General features: G+C 39.7%; 3 protein-coding genes across 10 annotated transcripts; 1 reads left to right on the top strand and 2 right to left on the bottom strand.

Annotated features, from left to right (window-relative positions):
• The first annotated feature begins 2,413 nt into the window (after positions 1-2,413).
• On the top strand, positions 2,414-4,906 carry LOC127771681 (uncharacterized). The gene is made up of 7 exons (XM_052297607.1): positions 2,414-2,887; positions 2,998-3,056; positions 3,570-3,629; positions 3,756-3,825; positions 4,291-4,360; positions 4,451-4,477; positions 4,562-4,906. The coding sequence occupies exons 1-7, from the start codon at positions 2,483-2,485 to the stop codon at positions 4,609-4,611; spliced, it is 741 nt and encodes a 246-aa protein (XP_052153567.1). The 5' UTR covers positions 2,414-2,482; the 3' UTR covers positions 4,612-4,906.
• A 759-nt stretch (positions 4,907-5,665) lies between these two features.
• LOC127771680 (endonuclease 2-like) lies at positions 5,666-8,299 on the bottom strand. Its single transcript, XM_052297606.1, has 8 exons — positions 8,134-8,299; positions 7,877-8,048; positions 6,875-6,967; positions 6,629-6,768; positions 6,428-6,520; positions 6,264-6,331; positions 6,103-6,173; positions 5,666-5,992 (listed from the first exon to the last, which is right to left on the bottom strand). Exons 1-8 carry the CDS (start codon positions 8,251-8,253, stop codon positions 5,877-5,879), a joined length of 873 nt encoding a protein of 290 aa, XP_052153566.1. The 5' UTR covers positions 8,254-8,299; the 3' UTR covers positions 5,666-5,876.
• Positions 8,300-10,918: 2,619 nt separating this feature from the next.
• Positions 10,919-17,024, bottom strand: LOC127772256 (uncharacterized). Of its 8 annotated transcripts, none has more exons than XM_052298268.1 (15): positions 16,814-17,024; positions 15,783-15,866; positions 15,565-15,630; positions 15,067-15,150; positions 14,849-14,914; positions 14,293-14,376; positions 14,075-14,140; positions 13,707-13,772; positions 13,369-13,428; positions 13,207-13,290; positions 12,984-13,127; positions 12,508-12,542; positions 12,348-12,400; positions 12,166-12,266; positions 10,919-11,578 (listed from the first exon to the last, which is right to left on the bottom strand). In XM_052298268.1, exons 1-15 carry the CDS (start codon positions 17,006-17,008, stop codon positions 11,120-11,122), a joined length of 1,647 nt encoding a protein of 548 aa, XP_052154228.1. In that variant the 5' UTR covers positions 17,009-17,024; the 3' UTR covers positions 10,919-11,119. The 8 variants fall into 8 exon arrangements, with proteins under 8 accessions (XP_052154228.1, XP_052154233.1, XP_052154232.1 ...); XM_052298273.1 differs by lacking the exon at positions 16,814-17,024 and adding an exon at positions 16,307-16,663; XM_052298272.1 differs by lacking the exons at positions 14,293-14,376; positions 14,849-14,914.
• Between the last annotated feature and the right edge of the window lie 1,556 nt (positions 17,025-18,580).

The raw sequence follows: 18,580 nt of genomic DNA, 5'->3' as shown, positions 1-18,580 counted from the left end.
CAGGAGCTGCATGCAGAGTAGTACTACATGTACTTTTCACTATATACTTTTTATGATGGGAATGGATGGGGGAGTACTCAATTTCTGATTGCTGCTTTACTACTTATCTCGGAATCCCTTAAATTTCTGGATAAACTTAGGGAGCATAATCCTCTGTATTAATGGAGAGAGGGAGTAGCTAGTAGAGGGACCTTTCGAGAACTCGATGGATTCCGGCACCTGCGCACATGGGACATGGGTTAATTAATCGCGGCATGTAATCGACATTATCAACCATACGAATCGACATTGCACGTACCGGCAAAGAAAAACAGACGGACTCACGCGCGATTGCGTCGTTGCATTGCACGTTGCATATATGCGTCCATCCACCGAGGGATGGGACGGGCACGTTACGTACGGTAGGTACCGATCGATGGATTTGATGTCGCAGCTGTCTCTCTGCACGTATTCCCTTCATCTAACAAAAAAAAAAAATACTCCGTACAATTGTTATGATTAAATTACATGTTTTTGTAGGTTGTTTTTTTAAAACAAAAGAAAAAGAACAGAAAGGGTAGTGACGAGGGTACAGTACCAGGAAACATCTGCCAGTTTTGCTCATTTCGTGTCGTGTTTCGTTTTAAATTTTGATATGGCGCGGTACTACGGCCCTGATTTAAAACTAATCAGGACACAAAATAAGCAAACTGACATGTGTTTTCTGGTACTGTACCCTCGTTACTAACCTCTCCGTTCTTTTTCTTTTTTTTTTAAAAAAACAACATACAAAAACATGTAGTTTGATTATAATAAATCCTTTTGTATGTTAATCTTTTATACTTCTTTTCTTTTCTACATGGAGTATTAAATATAGATGAAAAAATAACTTATTACACAGATTGCGTGTAAATTGTGAGACGAATCTTTTAATTCTAATAACTATAGTAAACATTTGCTAATGACAGATTAATTAGGCTTAATAAATTCGTCTCGCGGTTTACAAGCGGATTCTGTAATTTATTTTGTTATTATACTACGTTTAATACTTCAAATATGTGTCTGTATATCCGATGTGACACGCCAAAACTTTACATCCCTGATATAAACACAGCCTAAATCAGTTGTCGCTGTTTTGCTCCTACTGGAGTAGTACTACCTCCCATATTAATTTATTTTTAGTACTATATTTATCTCATATTAAGCTCTTTTTTAGGTTTCAAATTAAATTTATTTTAGCCCCATCCATTTATAATTTTTTTAGAGTGATCATTGCATTGGAGTTTGTGAAAGTATGAAATAATTATATTGTGAGTAGATAAAGTAACAAATAGTTGCATTATGATTTAATAAGGTAGGGGTATTTTAGTTTTTCGGTTTTGTATTGGTATGTGTGAGATGGGTGAAAATTGAAATGAAGTTATTTTGGGGGAGCTAGTAGTATGCACCAGTATTGCAACGTACTCCCTCCGTCCCATTTTAAGTACAACCATAAGTTATTGTGACTAACTTTGATCATCTATTTGATTTTTTTATAATTAATATTTTTATTATTATGAGATGATAAAACATGAATATTACTTTTATGCGTAACTTACTCCCTCCGTCCCGTAATATAAGAGATTTTGGGTGGATGTGACGTATCGTAGTACTATGAATCTGGATAGGTTTCTTAACCAGATTCGTAGTACTAGGATGTGTCACATCCACCTAAAATCTCTTATATTTTGGGTTGGAGGGAGTATGTTCTTATTTTTTTCAAAAAAAAATTAAATAAAACAGACGGTCAAAGTTGTAAACGGAAAATCATGGCTACACTTAAAATGGGAGAGAGGGAGTAGGCTGCACGAATCTTGAAGCGAGCACCGGGGCGAATGCGCTTATGGAATTTGCAAAAATGTAGGCTCATATGAGATGAAGAGTGAGAGAGAGAAGGAGGTGAGAAAACAGTGGAAAGAGAGAGGTGATGATGTCGACACTCTGATAGGTGGGTCCCATGCTGACTTAGCCGCAATGTAGGATAAAATCGGGGGTCAAAACCATCAAAAGAACTAAAATAAACGGTTCTGTAAGTTGAGGGATGTCAAGTTGAGGACGATTTTGTAATTCGATGACAAGTTGAGGGACCTTGGGTGTACTTTTTCCCTGCAATAAAGAAGCATTGGGCCTTCTTAGCCCATGCCACGTTTATTATAGGCCGGGTTATGCTAGTTCGAATCCCTGGGCTGTAGCCCCGCACACGCGGTACACGTGCCTTAGTGGGGCCCACGGCGTGACCTGCCACGTGTCGCACCTCGGTTCGCGAGATCCCAGACGCCAATCCCCGATCGGACGGTCCAGGGACACACGTACCGTTCATTCGCTGAGCCGTTGGGCCCACCTGTCAGAGTCATCCCCCTCACCTAACCCCAAACCCCCCCGCGGTAGTATCGCGCATCCCCATCCCAACCCCTCCCCGCCTTGCGCCGCCGCCGCCGCCGCCACCGGCGCCGGCGATCCTCCGATGGGCGCCTCGGCCTCCGTCCTCTCCCTCCCCGCGGCGGCCGCCATCCCGGGAGCCGCCGCCGCTATCGCGGGCGCCGCGGGCTGCTTCGCCCTCGGCTACTTCCTCGCCCTCAGCCGCTTCCCCCGCCAGGTCGTCGCTGCCTCCCCCGCTTCCGGGGAGACCTCGGACGAGGATTCCGAGGAGGATTCGGAAGAAGAAGATGATGACGAAAACTCCGGCCGCAGCAGGGTGGCGAAGCGGGCGCCCAAGCGCGCCGGGCTCCGGCTGCTGTTCTGGGCGCGCAACGTGGTGACCAAGTCCGACTCGGCGAAGGAGGCGGAGAGGGCCAGGGCCAAGTCACAGACCGCGGCTAGCCCCCTGGAGGTCGAGAATCTCGCTGAGATTATAGAGGATTTCAAGATGGTACTGGAAATTTGGCTCAAAATCCCCTTCTACTTTTCTGCTGGATTTGTTTCTTTGATGTGCGCAGAGAGTGAGATGTCTGATTCCGTTGGCTGTTGCTGTGGTGGCAGGTGCTGGTTGTGAGAAATGATTTGAAGATGGGGAAGGGGAAGATTGCTGCGCAATGCAGGTGAATACTTCGCCGTTTATCTGTATCTTCATTTCGACAGTTGAGTGGAATTTTTTTACCAAAGTACTGAGCTCACTAATTAGCACATAGTGATAGGCTATGAATGTATTGTGTGTCTGAATGTAAAAGTTGAAACCAATGTTAAAATAGGAATAATCCTTTCAAATAGAGTTTCCCATTTATTGAAGGGGGAAATTTTGTGATCATATTGTTATCTGAGGCTACAAGAGGTAGAACTCATATTTTTGGGACTGGCACGTTGACCTTGTGATTTAGAGAACTTGTTATATATCCTACCATAACTAAATTTGCCTCTTATACAGTTATACTATACCCTTGTCGTTTTGGAATAAATGAATTGGCACAAACAAATTGCTTATCTTCATGTCCAGCTCCTGCATTTAATCTTTACCTTCAGCATTGGAGTGTTATCATGCTTTATAACTTTTCTCCTGTGCATTTTTCTTTTTATCTTGCAAATGTGAGTGATTATCTCTTATTCTGTCATCTCAGCCATGCAACGTTGGGTCTGTTTAAAAAACTCCAACAGAGAGCTCCAAAATCATTAAGAAGGTATTTTTTTTAACACTTCCATATTATGTATGAAGTTTCTTCCACATGTTCATGTTCATATGTAAGCAAATCGATTGTCATTGCATGATAACAACATGAAGGAAACTAATTTACTATCTTTGCTAGGTGGGAGAGGTGTGGTCAAGTTAAGGTGGTCGTGAAAATTGAAAGCGAGGATGATATGCTTGTTTTACAAGTAAATACCCTTTTCTGTTGCCTGTTGACTCATTATTGTTGAAAGTTATTTTTACTACATCTATAAAGGTAACTTGGGAGTTGGAATAGTATAATACCTGCAGATTAACAGAAACAGAAAATATTCCCCTTTTACCTGTCAAATTGTACATATTAATAAATAAAAAGGAAATTCTCATGGCATTAGAAGTGGACTAGAGCATTAGTAGTATCAACGAACAATTGGTTAAAACAAGTTGAAATTTCGATTGGAAAACTCACTCTGAAACATTGGCTGTGGAAAAAAAAATCACCGCGCTTCTTGAAACCCAACATTTGACACTTATGCATCATAATATTTATATTCTGCATTCAACGAGATCTTTTATATAACTAATATGTTACCTTTCAATTCCATAAAAGTATAAAACGTTGTTAATGTTTGCATTTTTTCTGTTATGTTTAATTAAATTTTCTTTTGGTGCAGGGAAGAGCAAAGTCTTTGAATATCCCAACACACATAACTATTGATGCTGGAAGAACACAGATCGCACCAAGTGAGTTCTTCAGGCTTTACTTTATTCAATTTAGCATCTGTTTAATATCTGCTGTTGGATTAATTATGTTCCCATCTCTGCTTCCTGTAGATTCAAGAACAGTCATGGCTATTCTTGGTAAGCTACATTCAAATCACTGTGTACCACAGTTTTCAGTGATTTGTGCTATCTAATATTTGTCGTACTGTTTTAATTGAGCAGGGCCAGCTGACATGGTCGATGATGTCACCGGTGGTCTGAAGCTTCTATAAATTCTTGTTCTCGGTATCCTCAGACATAGGAATTTGAAGACAAACGCTTAAATTTGACAAACCACATTGGCTGCTGAAGAACGAACCCTGAAACTCATCGGCTCACTCAATCTTGTTGTTCGAGTATTTACCAGTGAGGAGGCTTAATTTCACTTTTACTTGTATGAACTGTCTTCGGAGCAATGATTTTTTCTTTTTTCAGTTTTCCAATGTGCATTTGTTGCTGAGGACGTCTGAACTCTTGAATTTTTCTGTAACATATTAGATAACAAAAGGGTAAAAGACTTCCTACTTATCTTAGCCTCGGCTGTGTTCATTTCGTTGTATTGGGAACTAATTCCCTTCGCATGGAAAACGAGATACCTTATTGGCGTATGATTAATTGAGAATTAGCTAAAAAAACTTGAAAAATAGATTAATATGATTTTTTTAAAACAACTTTTCTATAGAAAATTTCGCAAAAAAAAAAAACTGTAATAGTTTGAAAAGTGTACGCATAGAAAACGAAAAAGTGAAATTGGCAAAGTTGCCTAAAGCACCGTTTAATAATTTAAAAAGCCTGCGTCAGGTCCTTGGGACCGGTTCAGCTTAACTAATGATTGTTACAATGGCATATGATATTTGCACGAATTCAACTGACAACTGATAGAAATGGCTTATTGACTTTTGCCCCATGTTGCTAAAATAGATTAAAGCTTTGATAGAAACACGGGAGTAGAAATGGCTTATCGACTTTTGCCCCATGTTGCTAAAATAGATTAAAGCTTTGATAGAAACACGAGAGTTGAGTTTGTCAAGGATTTCTCTTAAAACAATTGCCAATCGGTCGAGTTTACTATTTTTTTTTTCAGTACTCTTCGTTGTGAACGCGTGCGGTGATGCTGAATTTTCTGAGGCAACTCATGTGATTTAACTAATAAGTCCACTCGTGAGATGATTAATGAATAGTAATCATCGAGTTGCATTTCATCAAGCATTCGATGCATCTTATCTACCCGATATATCTATTTGACTGTTTCGGCTGTAGCTTAACTTCAGCCTGAAAGATGAACAATGATACAAAAAGACAGTGCAATATTGATAAATCAACACTTGCTTACAGGAATTACAATGTTCTGTAGCTATCTAAGCTACTTTGACAAATGGCTAAATGAGGATACATCTAATCGTAACCGTGAAGTTAACATGGTCAAACAAGATAATCTTATTGTAATTCAGAATGAGGGCTATTTTCTTAATCTTTCATCTGTTTAATCTCTATTGGATCAACTACTCTGAACCTTGTTCCCGCTGAAGATCCGGTTGAGTATTGCAGCAAGCCTCACGCCACCTTGAGCAATCCTCTTCTGAACAACAGGCAGGGCAGCGAAGAAATAGTCATCTGCAGTTTTCAAGAACAAGCATCACATCAAATTGCTCTTAATGTTAATGGCATCACAAATCAGTCATTAAGAATGTGTGAAAGCAAGTTTGGTGTTTTGAAGAACTTGCCTTCTAAGGTGGATTCTTGCTCAACACCCTCGTACGCTTTGCACGCGAGCTTTGCACTCTCCTCGGCGTACCTGCATTTGCTTTCAGCTGTCAATCTCTGAATATTTATATTTCAGTTCGATTCAGCCAAAATCATGCATTCATGCAGGCCATGAGCTTACTTATCGGCACAAGTCTTTGTCCGGCTACGGCAAGTCTCCCACTGCTTCTCCTCGTTGGACCACTCATCCTGCACGGCATAAAATCCAATCAAAACCACTACAGTCTACAGATGAGGAGAAAACTGAAATGCAGCTCAAGGCAGTGAAGTGTCGAGCTTGCTCACAGTGATGTTCATCTTGATGGCCTTTATCATCGTGCTCACGTCCTCGTTGTAGAATTCCTTCAAGGCCGTTTCAATGACGTTCACATCCCACACCTGAAACGATACAAGTTTACATTGCTAAGATTAAGTTAGCTGTTCACAAAGAACAAAATTGGATAAATTATTAATGGATTAATTCGATCTGTGTTAGGCTCTACGTACGTGATGAAGGTTGCTCTTCCTTGTGTACCAATGGACGATGATGGTGTTGCCACCAAGATCTTTGACGTGGCCGCAGTGGAGAGGCTGGTGGACGTCGCCGACGAAGTGTGCCAAGAACATCAAGCTCTCGGTTGGATCATCTGAAAGTTATCACAAGCAAACATGTGAGATGCCATGTGTTCAGTTTATTACTTCATTACAGCTGAAAATACAGACAGGAACATAAGTGTGACTAGTGATGCTTACATGGACTTGATGAGTCCTCGAGCGCGTTGGTGTAGTTGTTGATCGCTCCGACCACACACATGTCCTTCTCACCGTTTGTGTTGTGGCAATCCCCTGCGCAGAAATGGCACAATCACGCGTCTCATCATTTACTCATTTTCTCAAAATTCAGCGCACTAGGCATAAGAGAGTAAGACAGCACCCTGAATTTCTGATACAGTTTGCATTCGATTCGTTTTTGTTCTTAATCTAAGTTTGACCCCTTTTATGGACTTTAACAGTTCAACTACCATAGCCATACCCATACATGATGGTTCTAAGCGTTTTATCAATCATTGCATGAACAGATAATTCAGGCAAACGGTTACCACTGATCCCAGGAACAAACAGAGGCTTCAGAGTTCAGACTAGTTCCCTTTTTTCTGTCCAGCACAATGTCATGCCATCTATGGACGACGGCTACACGAGCCTAACGAGCTTGCCTTTGCTTTGCCCAATCAAACAAGCAAGACGCAACCTATACTTAGACGCATCCTGTCGAGTTTGGCAGTCCAAACTGCCGTCTCATTTTTTTTGCTTGTACTTATTCTTATGAGCTAAAATTTAAATTTTCAACTTTAAATTCGGAGTTGATTTTAAGGTTTTTTTCATCGAAGTTTATCTCTTTTAGATCGCTAAGAACACGTAAATAAAAGTTTTATTCACAAATTATTTTCCGTTCGCTAAAAACATATAAATAAAAGTTTATTCACAAATTATTAAATATGCTGCACAATAAGCCAACCGATGGGCTCCAACTGGCCGGCTGTTAACCGGACCAAGAAGCTACTAAGCATCATCAAGATGCTCCAACGAGGTTGCTTACTATACTCATTATGACAGCAACTTGTCATCAGACACATGTCAGGTTTCTATCAACCTATCCAACTGCTAATCAGCTGCGACAGCTAATCGATCTACTTGGAAATCTGAAACTGAAACTGAAACTGCAATGCTAATCAGGGGAGGAGGAGGAGATTATACGGGCGTAGTTGAACTGGCAGTCGCCGGGGGTGTCGGCGAAGTGGAGGGGGCTCGACCACCGGTACCGGAACCGCTCGGTGTCCGCCCACGAGCACGTTTCCGCGAGCTCGCCGCCGGCCCACCCGGGGAGGAGCTCCTTCACCGCCGTCGCCGCCTCCTTCGTCAGGAAACCCTGCAGAAGCAAACCCAAGGTTCCCCACCAATCAAGCAAGCGCAAAGCACGAGGTGGAATCCATCTCGATCGATCGATCTCTCACCTCGGCGATCTTGCACACCATGTAGTGGCCCTCCTTGCCCCACGCGTGGGCCGTGGGGGCTCTCGCCATGGCCGCGGCGACGATGACGACGAGGAGGAGGGGGAGCACGCGCGCGGCCATGGTTGCTCTGCTTCTCTGCTCTGTTTCCTCTTCTCTTTGCTTTCTTGCTCCTATTTATACTCGACTGGTTAACTAATGGCCAAGTTTTTTTTTTAGTAGTAGATTCCTTAATTCAGATCCGTTATGCCATGGGATGATTGGTGATAACATCTTGGAAATTTTATGCCATTAAGATTTAAAATCGAACTCTTCGATCGATAACTTTTCTTAAGAAAAACATTCCAAAAATTAAATTATTTTTAAAACAAAACACTTTGGTCACGCTCACGCGACCCGCTGCCACGTCGCCATTAACAGTGAGCAACTGGTGCGACAACGTTGTTGTGCTGTCATGCCATATCATCAGTGGCATCGCCGTTTAGATATAGTACTCCCTCAATATTTTTTAATTTACGTAGCCGTTGACTTTTCGATCAATGTTTGACCATTCGTTTTATTTAAAAATTTTATGTAAATATGAAAATATTTATGTCACGCTTAAAGAACATTTGATGACGAATCAAATCACAATAAAATAAATAATAATTACATAAATTTTTTGAATAAGACGAATAGTCAAACATTTGATAAAAAGTCAACGGCGTCATACACTAAAATATGAAGGTAGTAGAAATTATCTTTTTTAGAAAAAAGTTGTATTGAAAATTTCAGGAAAATAAAAATAATTTAACAACTTGAGAAGTTTTGAAAAAAAATGAAAACTTTCATGGGACTAGATTCAATGTGGTTTTTGTAGTTTGGGCCTACTGAACAGATAATAATACCACACTGCTATATACAACTAGGCAGAATCTCTTATATGCCACTGAAAATTAGTTTGATTCCTTATATGCCATGGAAAATTGGCTCTTCCCTTATATGCCATTGATCCAAATTTGCACACCCTCTCATGCCACTCCCGTCAGTTGACCATGTGTTGACCGTTAATTCTCAAGGAAAAAAGACATATTTACCCGTCTGATTATAAAGCATGCCTAACAACTCAGAGAGGGCAAATATGTCTTTTTTACTTGAGAGTTAACGGTCAACACACGGTCAACTAATGGTAGTGGCATGAGATGGTGCACAAATTTGGACCTATGGTATATAAGGGAAGAGCCAATTTTCAGTGGCATATAAGGAATCAGATCAATTTTCAGTGGTATATAAGGGATTATCTCATAGAACTATCACAAATCTGTCTAGATTTATGGTGCTTAACATCTCCACGTGAAGATTCTCAGTACTGAAATATGTTACATCTTTATTGATTTTTATTTTGGGACTAAGAAAGTACGTCCGAGCTTATCATCATAAACATGGTGCTCAACTGACAACTGCTCACATGTGCAGCGCATGCCCAAACCGCTTCCTACTTTCCCCAACCGTAAGATATTCTTTTGTGAAATCTCAACTCTGATCCGATCTACTGAGGGACCGAGAGAGTAATATATAAAATGGAACAGAAAAACTGTTTGGATCAACATTCAACGAGGCTGGTGGATGTAGCTAAAAACAGCATTGACTTACCAGTATTTTAACAAGTACTCCATCCCTCCAACTCATTAAAACGCGATTAAACTTAACACAGACTTTAAAACTAATCTTTATATTTAAATTTCTTATATACTACCATTTTTTTAGCAATAGAATCATAATCATTTAAAAGTAAATTAAATAACAATCCAATGATATAATTTTCATCAAATAAAATATAATTTATAATAAAATATTTATTAGTTAAATATTTAAAGAGTTGACTATTAAAATACACATACTCTCTCCGTTTCAAAATATTTATTAGTTAAATATTTAACTATATGTGTATATGAAAGTATATTTAACAATGAATCAAATGATATGAAAAGAATAAATAATTACTTAAATTTTTTGAATAAAACGAATGGTCAAACACGTACTAAAAAGTCAACGGTGTCAAATATTTTGAAACGGAGGGAGTACATTTTAGGGCCTGTTTGGTACAGCTCCAACTCCTAAATATAACTCCAGGAGTTAAGTCTGGAGTGGAGTTGTGGAGCTGCCTAAACCCAGCTCCACAACTCTAGTACATTTTGTGACAGAGTTCCACCCAACTCCACTCCCAGTTTTGGTGGAGCTGAAACTGTTTGGCTACATTTTGTGCCAAACAGACCTTAGTGTCTTAGTGGGTGGGACGAAGGGAGTACTAACAATGTTTCAAGGTAAAAATAAATGCAACTAGGAAGCACAACTGCTCGTAGGAACTTGGAATAAAGAATATGCTGGTTTGGGCATCCTAAACAATTTGAGCATGATTGGCACGTTATTGATTATACTAGCAGTAGCGAGTAAGTACAGCATTAGATAAGACTGACATGGCATGCCTACTAGAAATTTGCCCGTTTCGCACGATGTATGCAGAGCAGCTGCACGCCAGAGGCATGGTAAACAAACAAAGCAAATGGCAGGTGAGATTATTAAAAAAAAGAGTCTGCATCTGGGTCTCCAAATTCAAATGATATACACGACTAGCCATACCATGGCAATCAAATTATACTAGTTGTTTCCTCTAACCTCTAGCATGTGCAACAGTACAAGACGCAATCAATCAAGCTCGGCTTCCACTAAAACCATACCTCCAAACAACACAAAGCAATTTAGCCCGCATTTCTCACCAACGCAAATACGCAATTCGGGCAGAAAAATCTACACCAAGACGCTATGTGACAACGGGATGAATATACACTCTACTATGTTCATCAGGAATAACAACAGATCTCCATACAAGTCAAGGACATGAATAGCTCTACGGCTCAGGTCAGGCAGAACAAAGTTACAAGCCACAGCTCAAATGTTACCGTCGAGAATCAAGCACACTACGTATTCCAGACTCCGGAGAAAGGTAGGTCTACTTGGGACAAAGAATGTCATAGTGCCCAGGCCTGTACAGCAAGATCGCTAACCGCCTTCTTTCTGCTGGGGATAGGTCGTTGATGGTCCTGTCTCCCTTTCCATCTCGCTCATTAGGAGTTGAACTGGTGCCAATTGATTGCAGTCCCAATGCTTCTGTTGAGCTGTTTGTACTGGAGCCACTGGTACTAGGCTGATTCTGAAGCTCACCTCTAGCTGCATGGTAACCACTGCTTTCAGGAGAGACAATCTCATGCGAATTCAGAGGTTCCAACATCGTGCCCTCTTCTGATTCTGGTCTGGGGTAGATGAAATGCTGATTTAGTATGGGGGTGTCAGTCTCCGAGGTTGTATCGAGATTCTCCACAAGTACGGGGATGCCGAGTGCTTCCACAAGTGCCTTCATCTGTTCATTGCTCGCTTCAGCATTCTCAGGTCGCACTTCAACCTGGCAAAACTGTTTGACGAAACAAAGCACAAGTAAATGCTAATTGCATAAATATTTTTTTTTCCTTTTGCTGGTAAATCTTGTATACAGAAGGAATAGAAGCTAGGCGAAGAAAAACCTATTAATATAAATAGATTCATCCAATATAATATCTTCCCGCTTATGTCCTATGTTCGACTTTGTGGTTTATGTAACTTCAACATCTTTTCAAAGTGGGGTAACTTCAACAACTAAAACAAAGAGTCAAAAGGAGCATATAGCAAATTGTTTGGACTTTGAACTGTAATAGGGGCCAATAAATCAAACAAAAAGATAATCCATTCTGCCTACTGTTTGGACTTTGTGGGATCAAATGAGCCTGTAAAGAAAAAGAAAATCCTAGCATTGTTTAGAAATTTTAACATCTGGTACATTAGAAGCATAATTCAAGGAGTTTTTTTTTCTTATTAGATTACAAATTAAGGAGTTTTTTTCTTATTAGATTCCAAAATATTACGTAATTAGCAACAACCATCTAAAGCACTACACATGCAGCAAAATATTGGTAATGAAGTATGGGTGGGTGGTAGTAGGCTAGGAAGTCACAATTCTTCTACCTCAAAAACAGATGAATAATCTGCTGTTAGAAGAAAACCCTTGTAGTGGTCCTCATGTGTGCAGATCTCAATCTCAGTCAGAAACCTAAGGAAGCGTAAACCTAAACAGGGAAAAAAAAATCATGCAGTGAAACAGATGAGTAACAAGGAAAAACAGTCTAGCAATCATCAAGTATCCTCACTGTTTTTTGTGATGTCAGTCTCATCTATCTGATATAGTTGTTCAACAGCAACACTATGAAATACAAACAGTGTTTGTCAGCTAAGATATAACAAGAAACAATATCTTCATATCATTCCTAAACATAACTTGAAAACCAACAGGATGCTAATTAGCCATACCCCTTTTCAATTAAGTTGATCAATTGTTCAAATGCCTGCAACAAAGAAATTCAGCAAATTCAGTGATTCTGGGCTATAAATTATAAAGAAAACCAAATGCTACAAATCATAACTATCAGCAAGCATAGCAAACCAGAGCTATTAGCAAAGCGCAGGTTAATTTAACCTGAGCAGACATGGAAATCACATAATGATTTACAAGCTTAGCTCATTTGTGATGTGCCGTACCATTGACTACAGAAAACATTTTGCCCCAAATGACTTCCAAAATTGAACTATAAAGCTAATCAAAATAATCAGTTCAATAGAAATGGGGCCAAAGGACATCGGCAGTTACTATTCAAACTCAATGAAGTGTGCACTTGCAAGATTAAAAGAGTGAAGGTGTGATCAATAATATAAAATGTGAAAAGAATGTCCCACACTGGGCAAATTGTACTGGTGAATGTTGAAAACTGAGAACTAAAAGTACGTACAGAAAGAGCTTTCAAGAATTCTTCTTGAGGTATTCCAAAAGAACCAAATCTTGCATAAGCTTGCTTGTATTTTCCAATACGTTCTCCGATACGGGAAACTTCAATAATGCGCTCCAAGTCATCCTGCATTGCTACAATACGCTCCTGTTTGTACACCAATGAGCTTTAGTGTCTAACAAACAAGAACAAAGCATAGTTTGAACAAGCGGGCCGAAATATTTACCATGTAACTGAAAATGAAAGCTCGATAAAAGCAACTGCCATCTCTATCAACTGGTCTGAAGAAATCGTATTTTTCGCTAAGAAGCTGTGTATAGAATTTCAAGTTAGCAGAAGAGTTAAATGTATACTGACAAAAAATAATGTGCACAATATATGAACATACCGTGATCTTTTTTTTGATGGTATTGTTTTCGAATTCATCAGCCAAATCCACGATAGGTTTCTGCAGTACCAAAATATCACACAATTAAAAGGGTATTCAATCAAAACTAAACATATCAGTTAGCCAGTCTCGGTAGGTTACATGTTTTTCATGGGGCACTGATTATGAGAAGCATCTAAGCTCAAGGTGGATTAAAAGATGGATATTTTAGGAACAATGGTTGTGAGAAGCACACGAGTCATGGTACTGTTTGATCTAATTGAGAGAAGTCAGAGGAAACTCAGGTTCATGTAGCCATGCAAAGCAAGTTCGTTGAAATGGAAAGAGAAATTCCATACCTTATCTCTTGTCTTGCAGGAATCGTACTTGTTATCGCCACTCTTGCTCCGGTCATCTGATGTTGTCTAAAGAAGTTCACAGCAGTGGAATGGCAACAAGATTAAAACTCCAATACAAGGTGCAGGCAGCAAAGCTATCACAAGTCTAAATTAGGACACTAAGTTATATATAAATATGTCTTGCTGGAAAACATGGAGAGATCGATCAGAAACCAACACGTGAGTAGCGTTAACAGAGAATCACATTTTATTTTTACATTAGTTTTCTCTTACTTATCTGAAGTACCAAGTCCAGAAGCAAGAAGGAAAAAACAGATGCAATTACTCAAACTCAGGTCCATGCAGCAATGGAAAGAGAACTTTCACACCTTATCTCTTAGCTTGCAGGAATCAGACTTGTTATCATCACTCCTTCTCCAGTCTTCTTGTGCTTCCTTAAGAAAGTTCACAGCAATGGGATGGTCAGATTATGGTTTGCAGATGAACGAACAAACGCAAAATTAGCTTCAAAAAATTGATGTTTAGGTAAATCTAGTTAGCCTGCTAGTGAATTTACAGTCTTGTGACGTGTTCATGATGTTCACACCTGATATCTGATCCATTCCAACTCTTGTAACGGTGCAAGTCCCAACTCTAGAGACAAGGAATCGGGATCCCATGCTTCCTGCTCCTGTAATTCAATAAAACCATGTGATCCTCAGTAATAAAACCACGTGATCTAAATCCTGAAGTAGTACTTTCAAACATTTTCACAGTACTAGACATGTGCTAAAAAGTTGCCCGTTTCGATCACAAAAATCCAATATTAAGATCACAATAGTAAACCAGTAACAAGATCAAAACTCACAGGCAGCAAAGTTATCAGAAGTCTCTCCAGTACAAGGTGCAGGCAGCAAAGCTATTAGAAGTCTAGATTAGGACGCTAAGTTGTCTGTTTGGGTTGCTGAAAACATAGAGAAATCGACCAGAAACCAACACGCGAGTAGCGGTAACAGATGATCACTTTTCTACATTATCTTTTTCTTACTTATCTGAAGTACCAAGTCCAGAAGCAAGAGGGGAAAAAAGATGCAATTAGTCAAGCTCAGGTCCATGTAGCCATGCAAAGCAAGTTCGATGAAATAGAAAGAGAACTTTCACACCTTATCTTTTTGCTTGCAGGAATCAGACTTGTTATCATCACTCTTTCTCCAGTCTTCTTGTGCTTCCTAAAGAAAATTCACGGCAATGGGATGGTCAGATTATGCTCTGCAGACGAACAGACAAAATGCAAAAATTAGCTTCAAAATTGATGTTTGGGTAAATCTAGTTAGTCTGCTAGTGAATTTACAGTCTTGTGCTGTGTTGATGATGTTCACACCTGATATCTGATACATTCCAACTCTCGTAACGTTGCAAGTCCCAACTCTAGAGACAAGGAATCGGGGTCCCATGCTCCCTGATCCTGTAATTCAATAAAACCATGTGATCCTCAGTAATAAAACCACGTGATCTAAATCCTGAGGTAGTACTTTCAAACATTTTCACAGTACTAGGCAACATTACGATCACAATAGAATCCAATATTACGGTCACAATAGTATATACAGGTAACAAGATCAAAACTCGCAGGCAGCAAAGCTATCAGAAGTCTAGATTAGGACGCTAAGTTGTCTGTTTGGGTTGCTGAAAACATAGAGAAATCGACCAGAAACCAACACGCGAGTAGCGGTAACAGATGATCACTTTTTTACATTATCTTTTTCTTACTTATCTGAAGTACCAAGTCCAGAAGCAAGAGGGGGAAAAAGATAGTCAAGCTCAGGTCCATGTAGCCATGCAAAGCAAGTTCGATGAAATAGAAAGAGAACTTTCACACCTTATCTTTTTGCTTGCAGGAATCAGACTTGTTATCATCACTCTTTCTCCAGTCTTCTTGTGCTTCCTAAAGAAAATTCACAGCAATGGGATGGTCAGCTTATGCTCCGCAGACGAACGGACAAAATGCAAAAATTAGCTTCAAAATTGATGTTTGGGTAAATCTAGTTAGTCTGCTAGTGAATTTACAGTCTTGTGCTGTGTTGATGATGTTCACACCTGATATCTGATACATTCCAACTCTCGTAACATTGCAAGTCCCAACTCTAGAGACAAGGAATCGGGGTCCCATGCTCCCTGATCCTGTAATTCAATAAAACCATGTGATCCTCAGTAGTAAAACCACGTGATCTAAATCCTGAGGTAGTACTTTCAAACATTTTCACAGTACTAGGCAACATTACGATCACAATAGAATCCAATATTACGGTCACAATAGTATATACAGGTAACAAGATCAAAACTCACAGGCAGCAAAGCTATCAGAAGTCTAAATTAGGACACTGAGTTATCTATTTGGGTCGCTGAAAACATAGAGAAATCGACCAGAAACCAACACGCAAGCAGCAGAAGCAGATCGTATTATTTTCTGACATTAATTCCACCTGTCTGAAGTATCAAGTCCAGAATCATGCAAGCAAGAGTGGGGAGATGCAATTCGTCAAACTCAAAGGTTAAAGAAAGAAATGCCCTAATTCTTGCCTATGTCAAGACAATCAAACTAGATAGAGACCAAGAACTACCTTGAAACTCGATTAAAACCTTCAAGAAACAATCCAATGCACAAGGAGCGGTATGGTGAAGCCGAAGCAGCAGAGGCAGAGCTGAGAGAGGGGGAAAAATCCAAGAACAAATGGTACAAAACCCCACGAAACTAATCCGACAAACAGATTAGAATCCAAGAACCAGAAGACAAGAAACACACGGTAAACAACAACCGATCAATTCAAAGAAACTACCCAATAAACCCCAAAAAACCCATCCCCGCTGCTCCCCGCAGGACTACTCCCAACCAAAATTTCACCGCAAGAGCAGCCGAGCCGCGCGTTGGGAAAACTCAACAAGCCTCGCATCGCAACGAGAAAAACCCCACCAGTTCCCACCAACTCGTTAACGCAAAGATCACCAGAAAAAAAAAAAAACCTCGATGCGGGGTGTGTTCCCGAAGACAACACAGGAAATGGGAGAGGGGGTGGGGGGGGGGGGGGGGAGGGGGGGAAGAGCACGAGACGCGATTCAACAACCCTAACCTCATAGCCGGTGTACGCGTCCACGAAGGCCTGCGGTGAGGGCAACGTCGGCAGCAGCGGCTGCGGCGAAGGCGGCGAAGGGGTCGACGGCGACGACGGCGGCGAACCTCCGCCACCGCCATTGCCGGAGCTCCCGGAGTCGGGGTCGGCGTCGCTTCCCCAACCACCCTCCGACGCGGCGGGCTTACGCCGCATGACTTCTTCTTGGGAAGAGACCTTTTTACCCTTCTCTCGCGAGTTCTCTCGGTTTGCCCCCTCGCTTTGTGAGTAATTGCGGATGCGGGTGTTCGTGAGGGGCCCGAGGGGCGGAGTGCTAGGCTTTTATAGCTGTGAGGGGTGAGGATGAAAATTTCCAAGGGAGGTGAACCGACATCGTCTGGTCTCTCGAGGTTTCCTAAGGAAAATATCCAATTAGTCATTTTCTCCTTTAGTATCTACTTTATTTATTTAAGGTGTTCTTTTTCTAATTAAAAACACCATATGAAATCACATGTGATTGGTTACATAAATTTATTCCTGATTCTAATTTGGAGGTTATTTTTATCTTGTTTTTGTGGATCATACTTGTGCCTACCTTCTAATATATACATTTTTCTTTTTTCCCCTTCTATATGTTTGCGTGTCATCAATCTATCATTGAGTGTTTGGATTTTGGAAACTCTCCTAAATATTTTTCTATGCAGTTGTTTTTGTTTTTATTATTTCCGATAATGTACTCCCACCGTCCCAAAAAAAGACAAACCCTGATTTCCGTGTCCAAGGTTTGACCATTCGTCTTATTTGAAAAAATTTTGAAAAAAATTAAAAAGATAAGTCATGCATAAAATATTAATCATGTTTTATCATCTAACAACAATGAAAATACGAATTATAAAAAAGTTTCATATCAGACAAACAGTCAAAGTTGGACACGGAAACTCAGGGTTTGCCTTTTTTTTGGGACGGAGGGAGTATGTATAGTCAGAGGGTGCTTAAATTTTCATATGATTTCATATTAAAAATAAACCAATATCATCTTATCGTCTAAAATTAAACAAAGCTAATCACTCTTTCTGCCCTGAGTTAAAATTGTGAGTCTCTTTGTAATGTTAATTGCCTCAATCAATACCAAGCAGACTTTATTAAGAAAATACAATCTATTTATAAAATCCTTTATTTTAAAGGATATAGAGAGAATGTGCACGATATATGCATTCTGCATTATCCACCTCTACCTCAATGCTATTTTACATCATTTAAATTCTATCAGCGAGTAACACTTGTGGCCTCATCATTTAGTCTATGGCCATTGAAGAACAAACGAAGAAAAAAATGTTTTTCAGTAAAACTTCTAAATATATGTTTCAAAATTCTAAAAGCCAATATAAAAAACTAAACAACGATGAAAAAAATAATATCAAAAGATAGGCGGCGCAGATAAACCAACATTAGGGTAATATATGCAATTCATTATCCGTTATTGAAAGAGTTTCGTGGGATTACTTATTTGCCCCTAAGGTCTAAAGTCACAAGATAGTGGAAGAATAAGGGGAAAATTATGAAAGCTATCCCTTAAATCATTTGAAGTTTGATATATGTAACACCCTGAAAATTCGACCGACAAAAATCTAAACTCTAAAAGTACGGATTTTCAAAAACTTTTTAAATTAATTGCATCATGCCGATCTTATTCGCCTATTTTATTTGGATTTGATCTCGAAGTTTATTAATCGTGAGTAAAGAATAGTTAATTAGGAATAAACCTTAAAAAAACAAATTGGTAAAATA

This window comes from Oryza glaberrima, chromosome 4 (assembly GCF_000147395.1).
Source record: "Oryza glaberrima chromosome 4, OglaRS2, whole genome shotgun sequence".
Lineage (NCBI taxonomy): Eukaryota > Viridiplantae > Streptophyta > Magnoliopsida > Poales > Poaceae > Oryza > Oryza glaberrima.
This window is presented reverse-complemented; position numbering and strand designations above follow the sequence as displayed.